We start from the raw sequence: 14,775 nt of genomic DNA, 5'->3' as shown, positions 1-14,775 counted from the left end.
TTGATGTCAGAAATCTCAAAAGTAAAATTGAAGTGGTTTGTTCATTTGAACCATAGAAGGTAAGTTTCCCTGTGGCATCTGCTGTAACTTCAGCGCAAAAGGGGGTTTCCACCAGAGTTACGACGGCAAAGTGGGCGAAGCTCCCAGGAAATTCACGTCCTTAGATTTGTTTCTACACAGCTCATTTCTCTTTTATAAGTGGCTGTCCATTATCACCCTAGGTGACTTTAGCAAATGCATTTCATTCTAAAGTTCCACGTTGACCCACACTTCCGCTAATTGTGGCATGGAAGTGAGGTTCAAAATAATTCTGTTAACCTGTACTAAAGCAGATAGCTTTCAATAGTAAATCAGTTGCTAACAACAGGTGCCAATTCTTGAAATTAAACTGGTGTCGACCTTAGTTTAAGCAACTAATTTACTACTGAGCTCGATTGCTTTGGGATTCATGATTTTTGTCCAGTGTCACTTTGTATCCCTTCCCACTGGGTTTATTGTAAGTGGAGCTGACTGTCCTGATTACAGCCCACTGATTTTAAGCCACTTTTCCAAAAGGGAATGGTGCGGGGGGTGGGTAGTTAAGATTATGAGGAGTAATTAACACTCCGGCCCCAATGCTACTGCCACTTCAGTCTTAACAGTTTTCTGAATCATCCGAGGCACTCCGTCAGGCAGGCAGGTGCCTCATGAATCTGGATTCTGTGGTGCAATTAGGACCCCAACACCATTTTAAAGCAAAATTGCAGTGTTCTGCGTGGTACTTAACCTGCCATTGAAACCTAACAGGATTTCTCTGTTAGCCATAAAGCAGTAGTTAAAGGGGTACTCATTCTACTACAGTTAAATAACTCATAGGACCAAAGCTTCCAAATCGCTTTTTTTTGGGTAACTTTTACCCTGCTTACCTTCATTAAGCTTTATCTCTTTGTCATGGCTTCTGTTATTGCCAGTTGCATTTCAATGGAGCAATGGTTGGAGAAATTGGTGCTGCAGCCGGGCCTATTGGAAGACAGCAAGTGGGGCCTGCTTGGAGAAGGCCACATTGAGCACAAAAGGTCTACGGGACTAGAGTCACTCTTTTGGATCTATCCAAAGAACAGTGCATCAGCAGGCTGTTACAGTCTTCTGCAGCCTCCTGCTTGTTGGACTAGGGGCCATGCTTTGCCAGTGGTGGTGCCATTGAATTTCCAGTCTGCTACAGGGGACATCACCTGTATCACCTGTCTGCAGTACACAGCTTCAGCTATTGGCATCCATTATGTGAGGTCTAAATTGTTTACTCATTGTGATGTATTAGACTGGCTTCAAGTTTCTCTCTGACTCTGCTTTCTCTTTGTTAACTTGATCTGGTTCGCTGTGCATCCCAACCATTTTTTTTTTTTATCTACTGCAATTTTGAGGGAATTCGGGCACTTTTGTTTCATGATTTTTTTTTTATTAATTGTGCGACTTGTTAATGAGATTAAAGTGAACCTAACCAATTGCCTCATGATATGTGCTGAACAGATGCATCTTTTTATTGGCAGCTGGAGTAGGTGTTTTTGAGAGCACATTGTCCAAAGGTCAGCCTCAGCCGTGGAATGGTAGCACACAATTTCAAACCTATAGTTCCCTAAGCACTGATCTTAGTTGCATTGCCAAGTGCAATTAACCACATTTCCACAATACCGGCAAATTGAATAAAGAGTAACCCCCGCGTGATATTTGTCAGCCTCCTAGAAACTAGCCACAGGCTGACATTTTTGGAAGTCTCGGGGAATTTTGGCTGCCAGCTCAGTCAGCAAAAATATGTGGCTTCGATGGTTGAAAAAGCAGAAAGGAAAAAAATAAATGGCTTATCTAAAGTAACATCAATATCAGTGAGCTATTAATGCTTGTTAATCCACTGTTGGTTACTAGGAATTAATATTTGCAGATATATGTATAAAGTTGAGCAATAGGGCTTTCAGTGCAGTAAAATGAGAAACATCTTCCTCAAAAGGCAATGGAAGCAGAGTCTTAGAATATTTTTAAGGCAGAGGTAGATAGATTCTTGATAAGCAAGGGAATGAAAGGTTATTGGGGGTAGGCGGGAATGGGGAGTTGAGGTTACAATCTGATCAACCATAATCTTATTGAATGGCAGAGCAGGCTCGAGGGCTGCCTGGCCTACTCCTGTCCCTAATTCATATGTTTGTATTTAAAACAGTGTTCAACAGAGTGCAGGAAAAATATATTCCACAAAAAGAAAAGAACAAACTAAACACTAATGTGACTCCACAAATGAATAAAGACATAAGGGAACAATTGAGGGTCAGAAAAGAGACATACTTTAAGAACATAGCATTTTAAAAGAATCTAGGGAAGAGATAGCCGAGGCATTATTACACATTTCTAATAGTTCATTAAAAAAAGGTGTAGCGCCAGAGGACTGGCCAATAGCTAATATAATTCCTATATTTAAGGGGGGTGGAATATTCCCAAGGAATTATAGACCAGTCATCTTAAGATCGGTAGTAGGGAAAAGAATGGAGAGAATAGAGGAATACATAGAAAAGAAAAATATTATGAATAATCAGCATGGACCTCAAAAGGGAAAATCTTGCAAACCAACCTTGTTGAATTTTTTGAGAAGGTAGCAGAGACAATAGGCAGTGGTAATACAATAGATGTAATTTATTTGGATTTTCAAAAGGCCTTCAATAAAGTGCCCCATAATAGACTAATGAATAAGGTCTGAGAATGCGGAGTCAGTGGATCAGTGACAGAGTGGATTGCTAGCTGGCTTCAAGACAGAAAGCAGAGTGTGGGAATAAAGTTATTCAGAGTGGCAGAAGTTGGGAAGTGGTGTTGCACAAGGATCAGTGCTAGGACACTGCTGTTCACAATTGACAATGATGATTTGGACTTTGGTATCAAAATCACTCTTTCTAAATGCAGATGACCCCAAATTGGGGGAGAGGAGATAGTCAATACTGAGGAGGACTGCAACAAATTACAGGAGGACATTAATAAACTTTCAGAACGGGCAAATAATTGGCAAATGAAGTTCAATACAGATAAATGTGAGGTAGTACATTTTGGTAGGAAGAATAGGGAAGTCACTTACTACTTGGAAGGTGCGATTCTCGGTGGGTTAGAGGAACAAAGGGATCTTGGAGTACAAATACACCAATCACTAAAACTTGCACCACAGGTTAGCAAGACCATTTTTTTTTTAAAAAGCAAACCGAGCACTAGGCTTTATTTCCGGAGAGATAGAATTGAAAAGTAGGCAAGTTATGCTAAACCTGTATCAAACCTTGGTTTGACCACACTTAGAGTACTGCATACAATTCTGGGCACTATATTGTAAAAAGGATGTGGAGGCACTGGAGAGGGTGCAGAAAAGATTTACAAGGATGATATCAGCAATGTGTGGGGATACACATCAGGAAAGGATGAACAGCCCGGGTCTCTTTTCTCTAGTAAAAATGGCTGAGGGTTGACCTAATAGAGGTTTTTTAAATTATGAAAGATTTCAATACAAATAGAATGTTTCAACTTGTGGGGAAGAGTGTAACGAGATGTCACCAATATAAGATGGTCACCAAGAAATCCAATAGGGAATTTAGAAGAAATTTCTTTACACAAAGAGTGGTGAGAATGTGGAACCTTGCACAACAGGAAGTGGTTGATGCATTTAAGGAGAAGGTAGACAAGCATATAAGGGAGAAGGGAATAGAGGGTTACGATGATAAATTTAGAGGAGGAAAGATGGGAGGAGGCTTGAGTGGAGTATACATGTGGGCATGGACTGGTTGGGCCTAATGGCCTGTTTCTATGCTGCATATTCTATGAAATCCTATGTAAAGGTTTTTTTTTTCCATTCTTGAGTTGATAGTGGCTTTTGGTATGCTTGGTGTCTTCAACGTACATGTTGGTCTGAAGTCATTTGTGTAGAGAAGTAATAATTGAGAGATCCAGTGTGTATCAGAGGGAAATTGTGCATCTAGTTCAAACTTCAATAAGCAGATTCTAGATTTGACCAGTAATCACCTTTCCTTGTGAGGAAAAAAAGTTGCCTGCTTTCTATCAATGTGTATAATGGTTCTATCTCTTAAATTTTTCATCAATTCTCTTCCACAATCTCCCTATTTTGATATGTGTTCTTTAAACAAGGGTATTTGGAGAATACTTTGGAACAAAGCCTGAGTCAATGTAATAAAACAGTACCTGCTAGACATGCAATAACTCAGGTTTGACCATTGGTCTCTGCAGAGATTGCTTGTTTGTAGTAGGGTGCAATGATTAGCCTTTGTGTTCCTGGAAGAATTGGCCATGGCTCCCATTTCCAATTATAATCTAGCAACCCATATTCAAATACAAATAGACAAGCAAAATACAATCTGAAATGTTAACTCTGTTTCATGCTGCCTAACATGAGTATTTCTAGTATTTTCTGTTTTTATAACACATATTCAAAGTTTGTATCTGCATATTGGGAAGAACTGGGTTGGGCATGGCAATCTGTCTGCTGACCCTCACTTTTTAAGTTCATATATGAATAATTACCAGTTGGACAAGATAGCAAAGGGTAGCTAGCACTCGTGGAGCTTTACTCCAGCAAGGACTTGATATCTTCAGAAGAGGAAAGTTGAGAAAATTAGCAAGAGTGGAAACAAAAGATTGCAATACTTTCCACGACCTCATTGTCCACCTAGGTTGAACTCCTAAATGAATAAAGTATGGTTTGAAAGACTTCGCTTGAGTTGCCTACTCCAACTAACTAAATCATTGAGGTTGACTTCCTATTGGTGCTATACATGAAAGAGATTGATAAAGCTAGACATACAGCTGTAATTTTTGGGTAATGCATAGATTTGCAAACAGTTTTAAGAAAAAACCTGGGCTTAATCATAGGTCTAGTATGGTCTGTAACTTTATATAGATAAATCTGTCCAATTCCGTAATCACAACATTTACATTTAGTTCATTTTCCATATTCTTTGTTCTAGGCTTATAATCTTTTTGAAAAAAGCAATGCTAGTGTGCCAAGATCTGATGGTCAGCGGCCAGGACCCATTATTGTACCTACAGCAGGAGAAGAGCTGTCTTCAAAAAGTAAAGTGATTAAAGCTACTGTTAGAGAAAGAGATACTCCAGAAAGCCAGCAAATTCTACCCAGTGTTTATCAAGGAGCTACGCAGGACCAAAGACTGCCAACACTTATAGATCCGCAGAACAAAGAGCAGAGTAAAAATAGTCTCAACTCACGGTATTCTAAACAAAATGGACATACTTCTACACAATGCTTGAACAATGAAATTGCAAAAGGCTTGAATCGTATGTCCTTGCATTGTAACAATGCTTCTGATGATGTGGAGTGTTGGAACACGAGATGTGTGAGTGGAATTGAAAATAAGCCCAGCTTTTTGACACTGGGGGAAACCTGCAGCAAAACTTGTCAGCAGCTCTCTGGTTGTGGAAAGTCTTTATTTGGTCAGCCTCCATCTTGGCAACAGGTTGGTACCCAGCTAGGTCAATTGTGCTGCTCTGGCATTGACACTGATGCAGAGGATGAGTCCTCTATAAGTTCTGAAGAGCCAGGAATTTCTGAGTTACCGGAGCCAGGTGTCTTGCAACCACTTCATGACTCTGACCTTTATGTTGAAATTGTTAAAAAGACTAAATCTGTTCCCGAATACAGTGAAGTGGCATATCCTGATTATTATGGCCATATTCCACCTCCATTCAAGGAACATCTCATAGAAAGACCCTACGGTGTACAAAGGTGAGCCTGCAGATGATATGCTATCGCAAATACAGTTGAGAAATCTCATGGAAAGGCAAAGGCATCACCAGAATTGAGAAAATTGCAAAGTAAGATGAGTAGTAAAGTTGTGGTTTGGTAAAGCAAAGCTTAGATTTCATAAGCCTTTAGACTGTAAGAAGAAGGAAGACTGAAAGGAAAGAAGTTTCACAGTTTAACCACATGTAAAATGCTAACCTTGCTGGATTTTTTATGGGCTTATCTGATGTGCATTTTAGCATTAAACTGGAAGAGTAGAAAATATTTTGATACCACCTTATGAATACTCCATCTTAAAAGATGGTTTATGATATAATGCACTGAAATTTCACAACACTGCAACCATAAAATAATTAAAATACATATACTGTTACAATTTTACACTATCACAGGAAGATTTATTAAACCTGTTACTTGTAATGCTCAGATGTGTTGAGAGCTAAACACTGATCGTAAATCTTGCTTTATCACTTCTTAAAAAAACACATTGAGACCAAGCTGTGTCTTGTTTACAATTGATATTTCTTTGCTTACCCTATTAATATCACAGGATGAGTAACCAGATTTAAAAAAATATAGAAAATGCTCTTAGTACGAAATTGCTATACAGAATCCACAAAGGATCTTTTATTCATTTTTTGAAACGTGTTTACTTTCTTAAATAATTATCAGCTGGTTTAATTATTTGTGTAAATTATAGGGAAGGGTTCTAGTCTATTAGTTAAGGTATGTTTGCACTCCAAATCAAATCAGTAAATTAGATCTGTGATTTGTTTTTTTAAAAGGTTTGGCAGACACTGTTTGTAATATTTTACTTTCCTTAATCTGTTTGGGTTTTATTGTAAACTTGGAATAGCTAGTTTAATGTTAGCACTCTGCTGTCTTTTAAAACATCTGTTACATAATTTATATGTAATGGAACATTACTTTTTTTTTACCACAGAACAAAAATATTCCAAGATATTGAGAGACTGATCCATGCAAATGACATTATTGACAAAATTGTATATGATCTTGATTTCCTGAGGTGAGTTAAATAAAAGTTGCCAGTTTTAGTTCTATGATTTAATGTTCATCTATGATGATATCTAATGTATGTACTCGATGCTTTTTTTTTATCCCCCTCTTTCATTTAGCTATCCAGTACCTGAAGATGGAGAAACACTGAGGTTCAATTCACAATTTGAATCTGGAAATCTTCGAAAAGCAATTCAAATCAGAAAGTAAGGTTGATAGGATATGTTCTGCCAAAAAAAAATCACCTGAATTAGCTGGAACATCTCCCTCAAATGTTGCATAATTTATTGACCTTCCATTAAAAAAAAATGTTTATAAATTTGTCAGGAATATTTCAGAATACACAGAATAGGTACATTCCAATGAGAAAGAAAAATTCCAAGAGGAGGACCCACCATCCATGGCTAACTTAAAAAAAAAAGTTAAGGATTGTATCAAAATTAAAGAAAAAGTATATAATTGTGCAAAGATGGGTGGCAGTTAGAAGATTGGACAGCATATGAAAAACAGCAAAGAATGACGAAAAGATTAATAAGGAGGGAAAAATTTGTACGAGAGAAAGCTAGCGAGAAATATAAAAACAGATAGTAAGAGTTTCTATAGATATTTTAAAGTTAACAAAGTGAGCGTTGGTCCTATAAATAATGATGAATTAATAATGGAAAATAAGGAGATGACAGGTTAATTGAACTGGTATTTTGCATTGGTCTTCACTATAGAGGATACAGGTAACATCACAGAAATAGCTGTAAATTATGGAAATGGAAGCGAGGGAGGAACTCAAGAAAATTACAATCACCAGGGAAGTGGTACTGTGCTAATTGTTGGAGCAGCGGATTGACAAGTCTTCCGGTCCTGATGGACTTCATCCTAGGGTCTTAAAAGAAGTGGCTTGTGCGATAGTTGATGCGTTGGTTTTAATTTTCCAAAATTCCCTAGATTCGAGGAAGGTTCCATTAGATTGGAAAATAGCCAATGTAACTCCTTTATTCAAAAAAGGAGGGAGACATAAAGCAGGAAACTACAGGCAGTTAGCTTAATATCTGTCATAGGGAAAATGTTAGCTTTTTTAAAGACGTTATAACAGAGCACTTGAAAAAATTCAAGCTAATCAGATGAAGTCAACATGGTTTTGTGAAAGGGAGATCATGTTCAACCAATTTATTGCAGTTCTTTGAAGGGATGAAGGGAAACCGGTGGATGTGCTGTACTTAAATTTCCAGAAGACATTTGATAAGGTGCCACATCAAAGGTTATTGCGGAAAATAAAAGCTCATGGTGTAGGGGGTAACGTTTTGGCATGGATAGAAGATCGGCAAGCTAACAGGAAACAGAGAGTAGGCATAAATGGATTTTCTGTTTGGCAAGATGTGTCGTGTGGTGTGCCACAGGGATCAATGCAGGGGCTTGAACTTTTTACAATTTATGTAAATAACTTGGATGAAGGGACCGAAGGTATGGTTGCTCAACTTGCTGATGACACAAAGATAGGTAGGAAAGTAAGTTGTGAAAAGGACATAAGGAGGCTACAAAGGATATAGATAGGTAAAGTGAGTGGGCAAAGATCTGGCAAATGGAATATAAAGTGGGAAAATGTGAAATTGTCCATTTTGGCAGGAAGAATAAAAAAAGAAGCATATTATCTAAATGGTGAGCGATTGCACAGATCATAAACTAAGAGGAATCTGGGTGTCCTAGTGCATGAATAGCAAAAAGTTACTATGCAGGTTCAGCAAGTAATTAGGAAAGCTAGTAGACTGTTATCATTTACTGCGAGGGGAATTGAATACAAAAGTAGGGAGGTTATTCTTCAGTTATACAGGGCATTGGTGAGACTACATCTGGAGTACTGTTTACAGTATTGGTCTCCTTATTTAAGGAAAAATGTAAATATGTTGGAAGCAGATTAGACCAGGTTTACCAGACTAATACCTGGAATGGGTGGGTTGTCTTATGAGGAAAACCTGGAGAAACTGGGCTTGTATCCGTTGGAGTTTAGAAGAGTAAGAGGTGACGTGATTGAAACATATAAGATTCTGAGGGGTCTTGACAGGGTGGATGTGGAAAGGATGCTTTCCCTTGGGGAGAATCTAGAACTAGGGGTCACTGTTTAAAAATAAGGGGTCACCCATTTAAGGCTGTGATGAGAAGAAATTTTTTCTCTCAGAAGGCCGTGAGTCTTTGGAACTCTCTTCCTCAAAAGGTGTTGGAAGCAGAGTCTTTGAATATTTTTAAGGCAGAGGTAGATAGATTCTTGATAAGCAAGGGGGTGAAAGGTTATCGGGAGTAGGCGGGAATGTGGAGTTGAGTTTACAATCAGATCAGCCATAATCTTGTTGAATGGAAAAGCAGGCTTGAGGGGCTGAGTGGCCTATTCCTGCTCCTAATTCGTATGTTGGATAGAGATGATCCAGTTTGTGGATGCCGATTACCATCAGATATGATTGATTTGCTGTTTATGACCAATGTTAGAAGCGTTCTTCTAAAGCCAGTCCTTTCCATGATCATTCTGCAGCTCCTCCCCACCCTCCTTTGAGGCATTGGAAATGGCATTGATCGTCTATGCATTGTAATTTGAGCAGAGGTCTCCATTTATGACACCAGAAGCCAAGTGTTACAGCTGCTTGTTTATTCAGTAATTTCCACATCAAACTCTGATGAATTAAGTTAGTGCTTTTATTGCACCAGCCATGGTGGAAGAAATTAGTCTTGTTTTTATTTGTGTTTGGCACATTCTATGAAATATCTATTAAACACCTTCTTTATATTGCGCAAATACTTAGTTCCATTAATACTTTTTGCTCACACTGGGCAGAATTTTCATCCCAAGGTGGAGGCGGGTTTGGAGGTAGACATGCTAGCAATATCTCGCCACTGGCTGGTCTACCGGCATGTAGTCGCTTCGGGTTTATTTTCAAGGGGGCTGCAGTGTAACAGGCAACCTTATGTAAACCTGTCATAATGTTGTAAACCTCTCTCAGATCTCCCCTCACCCTCCTTTGCTGCAAGGAGAATAATTCCAGCTTCTCTAACCTAACTTTGTAGCTAAATTCCCACATCCCTGGAACCATTCTGGTAAATCTCCTCTGCCATTTGCCCTGCTTGTTCAGCTAATTTGGAGTTTCAGGGCTCAAGCTGCCTACTTCACCCCTCCATGGGCCCGAAACTTTGGGTTCCCTGTCATTTCCATTCCCCTAGTCCAGTCACAAGATGAGTAAGGTTATAGAGTCATAGTCATAGAATTGTACAGCACAGAAACAGGCCCATCGTGTCTGTGCCGGCCATACAACACCCAACTATTCTAATCCCATGTTCCTGCACTTGGCCCGTAGCCCTGTATGCTATGGCGTTTCAAGTGCTCATCTAAATACTTCTTAAATGTTGCGAGGGTTCCTATCTCCACCACTTCTTCAGGCAGTGTGTTCCAGATTCCAACCACCCTCTGGGTGAAAAAATGTTCCCTCAAATCTCCCCTAAACCTCCTGCCCCTTACCCTAAATCTATGTCCCCTAGTTCTTGACCCCTCCGCTAAGGGAAAAAGTTACCTCCTATCTAACCTATCAATGCCCTTCATAACCTTGTACATCTCAATCATGTCCCCCCTCAGCCTTCTCTGCTCCAAGGAAAACAACCCTAGCCTTTTCAGTCTCTCTTCATAGCTGAAATGCTCCAGCCCAGGCAACATCCTGGTGAATCTCCTCTGCACCCTCTCCAGTGCAGTCACATCCTTCCTGTAGTGTGGTGACCAGAACTGTACACAATACTTCAGCTGTGGCCTAACTAGCATTTTATATAGCTCCATCATAACCTCCCTGTTCTTATATTCTATGCCTCGGCTAATGAAGGCAAGTATCCCATATGCCTTCCTAACCACGTTATCTACCTGTGCTGCTGCCTTCAGTGATCTATGGACAAGTACATTAAGGTCCTTCTGACTTTCTGTACTTCCTAGGGTCCTACCATCCATTGTGTATTCCCTTGCCTTGTTAGTCCTCCCAAAATGCATTACCTCACACTTCTCAGGATTATGTTCCATTTGCCACTGCTCCACCCATCTTACCAGCCCATCTATATCTCCCTGTAATCTAAGGCTTTCCTCCTCGCTATTTACAACACCACCAATTTTCGTGTCATCTGCGAACTTACTGATCATACCTCCTATATTCACGTCTATATCATTAATGTACACTACAAACAGCAAGGGTCCCAGCACCGATCCCTGTGGTACACCACTGGTCACAGGCTTCCAATTGCAAAAACAGCCCTCGACCATTACCCTCTGCCTCCTGCCACTAAGTCAATTTTGGATCCAATTTGCCAAATTGCCCTGGATCCCATGGGTTCTTACCTTCTTAACCAAGCTGCCATGTGGGACCTAATCAAAAGCTTTACTGAAATCCAGGTATGCTACATCTACTGCTTTACCCTCATCTACACACCCAGTCACCTCATTGAAAAATTCAATCAAGTTAGTTAGACACGATCTCCCCCTGACAAAGCCATGCTGACTATCCCTGATTAATCCCTGCTTCTCCAAGTGGAGATTAATCCTGTCCCTCAGAATTTTTTCCACTATTTTCCCAACCACTGATGTTAGACTCACTGGCCTGTAATTACCTGGTTTATTCCTACTACCCTTCTTGAATAATGGTACCACATTCACTGTCTTCCAGTCCTCTGGTATCTCTCCTGTAGCCAGAGAGGATTTGAAAATTTGTGTCAAAGCCCACTGCTATCTCCTCCCTTGCCTCACATAACAGCCTGGGATACATCTCATCTGGGCCTGAGGATTTATCCACTTTTAAGCCCACTAAAACAGCTAATATTTCCTCCCTTTCAGTGCTAATATGTTCAAGTATATCACAATCCCCCTCCCTGGTCTCTACACCTACATCGTCCTTCTCCATAGTGAACACCGGTGAAAAGTAATCATTTAAAACCTCACCTATGACCTCCGGCTCCACACAGAGATTGCCATGTTGGTCCCTAATGGGCTCTACTCTTGGAGTCATTTAAGTCCAACAATACAATAAGAGCCAAAAGTCCCTCCCATGCAGCATCCAGTTGTTTTTTAATAATCCTGAGGTTTCACCTCCACTATGCCTGTCTGGGAGTCTATTTCATGCATTGTCCACTGTGTCTGAGAAGCATTTCAGGATATCTGCCTATTAGTAATTGGACCCTTGTCGCTTTGTCCTACTTTCTCAATTTAGTTTAAACTGATATTTCAGATTTACTTTTTCCATTCATTCATTATCTTGGATATATAAGGTCACCCCTCCGACCACTCTTCGAGGCTGAAGAGCTTAAGTTTATCCATTCTTCTCATAACTCAGACCACTAATATTATGGATCGACCTTGTCGTTCTCTCCTGCATTGCCTCCAATGTTTCAATGTATCACTTGTACCTCAGTGCCTCGAACTGGGCATAGCACATGAGCTGTTGCCTGACCCATGCACTATGCGGGTTGTGTGTGACTTTGTTTGACTTGTACTCTACTGTTTTGACTATTAGTTCAACATTTTGTTGGCTTTGTTAATTGGTGCTGTGCATTGGTACAGCATATTGAGCTTCAACTCTTTTAAGGCTCCGAGGTTTCTTTCAGCTTCATTTTTAGCTATTTCAACACCCATTTATGGAATACTAAGCCATCTTTTTTCCCCCACGTAGAGCACTTTATACTTGTCTGCTTTAATCATTATTCTGCCCACTTATATATTTTGGGCAAATCATTTTGTAAGCTTTGAACTTCTTCCTCCGAATCTACTGTCTCATCTAGTTTGGTGTTATTTGCAAATTTCACCAGTGGCTCTGAGTGTCAGAATTCAAATCCCACTTGATGTAGGTAAGAAATAATAGTGGTCGCAGCACAATCCCTGGGGCATCCCACTCAATACTTCCTACCCTAGCATAACTCCTTCAACAAGTACTTTCAGTCAATTTCTTATCCATTCCCAAGATTTCCCCTGAAACTCCACAACTTTGAGGTTCATTAATAGTCGATTGTGTGAAACTTTGTCAAAACCTTATGGAAGTGTAGTTATATCACATTGTAGGGCTTTCCGCAGTCCAACTAGGTTATCATTACTCAAAAACGCCAAGGAGCTTGATCAGGTCTGGCAGCATCTGTGGAGAGAGAAGCAAAGTTACCGTTTCAGGTCTGTGACCTTTCATCAGAACACTATCATTGAACACACATGTCACAGACCTGAAACGTTAACTTTGCTTCTCTCTCCACAGATGCTGCCAGACTTGCTGAGTATTTCTAGCACTTTTTGTTTTTGTTTCAGATTTCCAGCATCTGCAGTATTTTGCTTTTATTAAGGAGGTTGATCAATTGGATTCCCTTGGTCTCCCTTTTTGAATCTTTATCGTCTGTTTCCTGAGTTCTGATAATAAAAACAGAGACATTTTGTTGAAGCTTTTTGTCTTGCACTCATCTGGACAATTTGCAAGAATACCAGTGAAAGGGAAAGCAACAAATTTTTTCTGTATGAGAAGAGAGTGCTGATTGGCAAGTGGACTCTGGTAGAGATGTTGCCGTGGAGAATGCACCAGTTTATGGTGACTGACAGTTAACTGCCAAGCTTTCACTTGCCAACCAATCAGCATTCTCTTCTCATACAGTATAATATATTGTATTTTTTGATGCTGAGCACTTGCAGCTCGCTGGTTGGGGGAGTGGGAATTCCAGCAGCTTGTACATTGAGCTGATGTATAAGTTGTATTTTAAAAGGATCAGAGGTACAGACAGGCAAGTAGTGGTCTGGAAAATTTTTGTGGGACCAGGAGGAGCATTCTTGCTGCTCTATAAAAATCTAATTAAAAGCTCACCTGGGCTGTTATGTGACATGCATGTCTTATGTTAACAGCCCAGCTCAGCTTTTTAACCAGTTTTTTCAAGAGCAGTATGTTCATTGTGTGTGTGAGATGTGCACATCAGGTTTACAAAGCATTCACTGATATAGAAGACAGCATTTTTTATAAGTAATTATTTAAAGCACTGTTCTTGGAATGTGAGCATTGCTGGCTAGGCCAAAATGATTGCCTGTCCGTCATTGTCCAGATAAAATGGTGGTGGGCCTTCTGTTACACCCCTGGACCTCTTGGGCTTATTTTGCTCAGATGAAGGTGATATTGGTCCTGATTCCTGCTCTGGCTGTGGAAAAAAATATTAATGAGTGTGGCCCCACTTTGAGACTGCACTACTAGATGAAAATGTATTTAAAATCCTAGCATCGTTCATGCTCTGTACACACTGTCCATAATCTGGCCCTGCTTTCACCCCCTGTTGGCCCTTCTGCTCCACTTTTGGCCTGCTCTTTATATGTTTTAATTCCTGGCTGCCATTTAAATTAATATATTTTTTAGTTGTAAATATATATATTGATTATATGTTTTTATAATATGCACATACGTAAATACAATATCCTTGGCTTGGCCTTCTGGTTGTGCTCCAGGAATTTAATATGTTATCCACCCTGCTCTAATCTCAAAATATCTGAGACTCTATTCCCGTTTCTGATTTTGGTCTCACTGCCCTTTGTTTTTGAAATATGCCAATCATGTTCACAGTAATTGGGATAGAATTTTGTCACCAGCGAGGAAGTCCTGCCATCTGGATGCAATGCAGGCGATAGTGGAAGGTGAAAGGGAATTTCTTCTGGGGACATACAATTAATGCCGACAGATGTGGGAGTTGGCCAATAACAGGGACAGGGTGAGGTGGTGGGGGGGGGGGGGGGGGGGGGTAGGTTAAGTCCTGGCACCTGAGAATCAGGTGTTATATTTGAAGAGGAGGCAGTACTCTTAAGGCAGCACAAGCAGAGAAGACTAAAAGGGAGGCCAGACAAGTGTGGTGTTAGTGCAGTGGCAGCTGTGAGGAGATATGAGACCTGTTGTAATTTGCAGCACTCACCTCTCAAAGTCTCTCATTCCCTTTATTCTGCATGCATAAGACGCACCTCGGAGAGACGCATCAATCTT

General features: G+C 40.1%; 1 protein-coding gene across 8 annotated transcripts in view; it reads left to right on the top strand.

Moving 5' to 3' along the window:
* The window catches only part of agtpbp1 (ATP/GTP binding carboxypeptidase 1), a 426,905-nt gene that overhangs the window by 211,535 nt on the left and 200,595 nt on the right, over positions 1 to 14,775 (top strand). For all 8 annotated transcript variants that reach the window (XM_068030050.1, XM_068030049.1, XM_068030054.1 and 5 more), the window contains 3 exons: positions 4,977 to 5,752; positions 6,714 to 6,797; positions 6,907 to 6,993. In XM_068030050.1, the coding sequence (XP_067886151.1) occupies positions 4,977 to 5,752; positions 6,714 to 6,797; positions 6,907 to 6,993 (947 nt within the window). The remainder of the gene's footprint in view (positions 1 to 4,976; positions 5,753 to 6,713; positions 6,798 to 6,906; positions 6,994 to 14,775) is intronic.

This window comes from Heterodontus francisci, chromosome 4 (assembly GCF_036365525.1).
Source record: "Heterodontus francisci isolate sHetFra1 chromosome 4, sHetFra1.hap1, whole genome shotgun sequence".
Lineage (NCBI taxonomy): Eukaryota > Metazoa > Chordata > Chondrichthyes > Heterodontiformes > Heterodontidae > Heterodontus > Heterodontus francisci.
The sequence above is the reverse complement of the archived record's forward strand: the minus strand, read 5'-3'. Positions and strand labels throughout refer to the sequence as shown.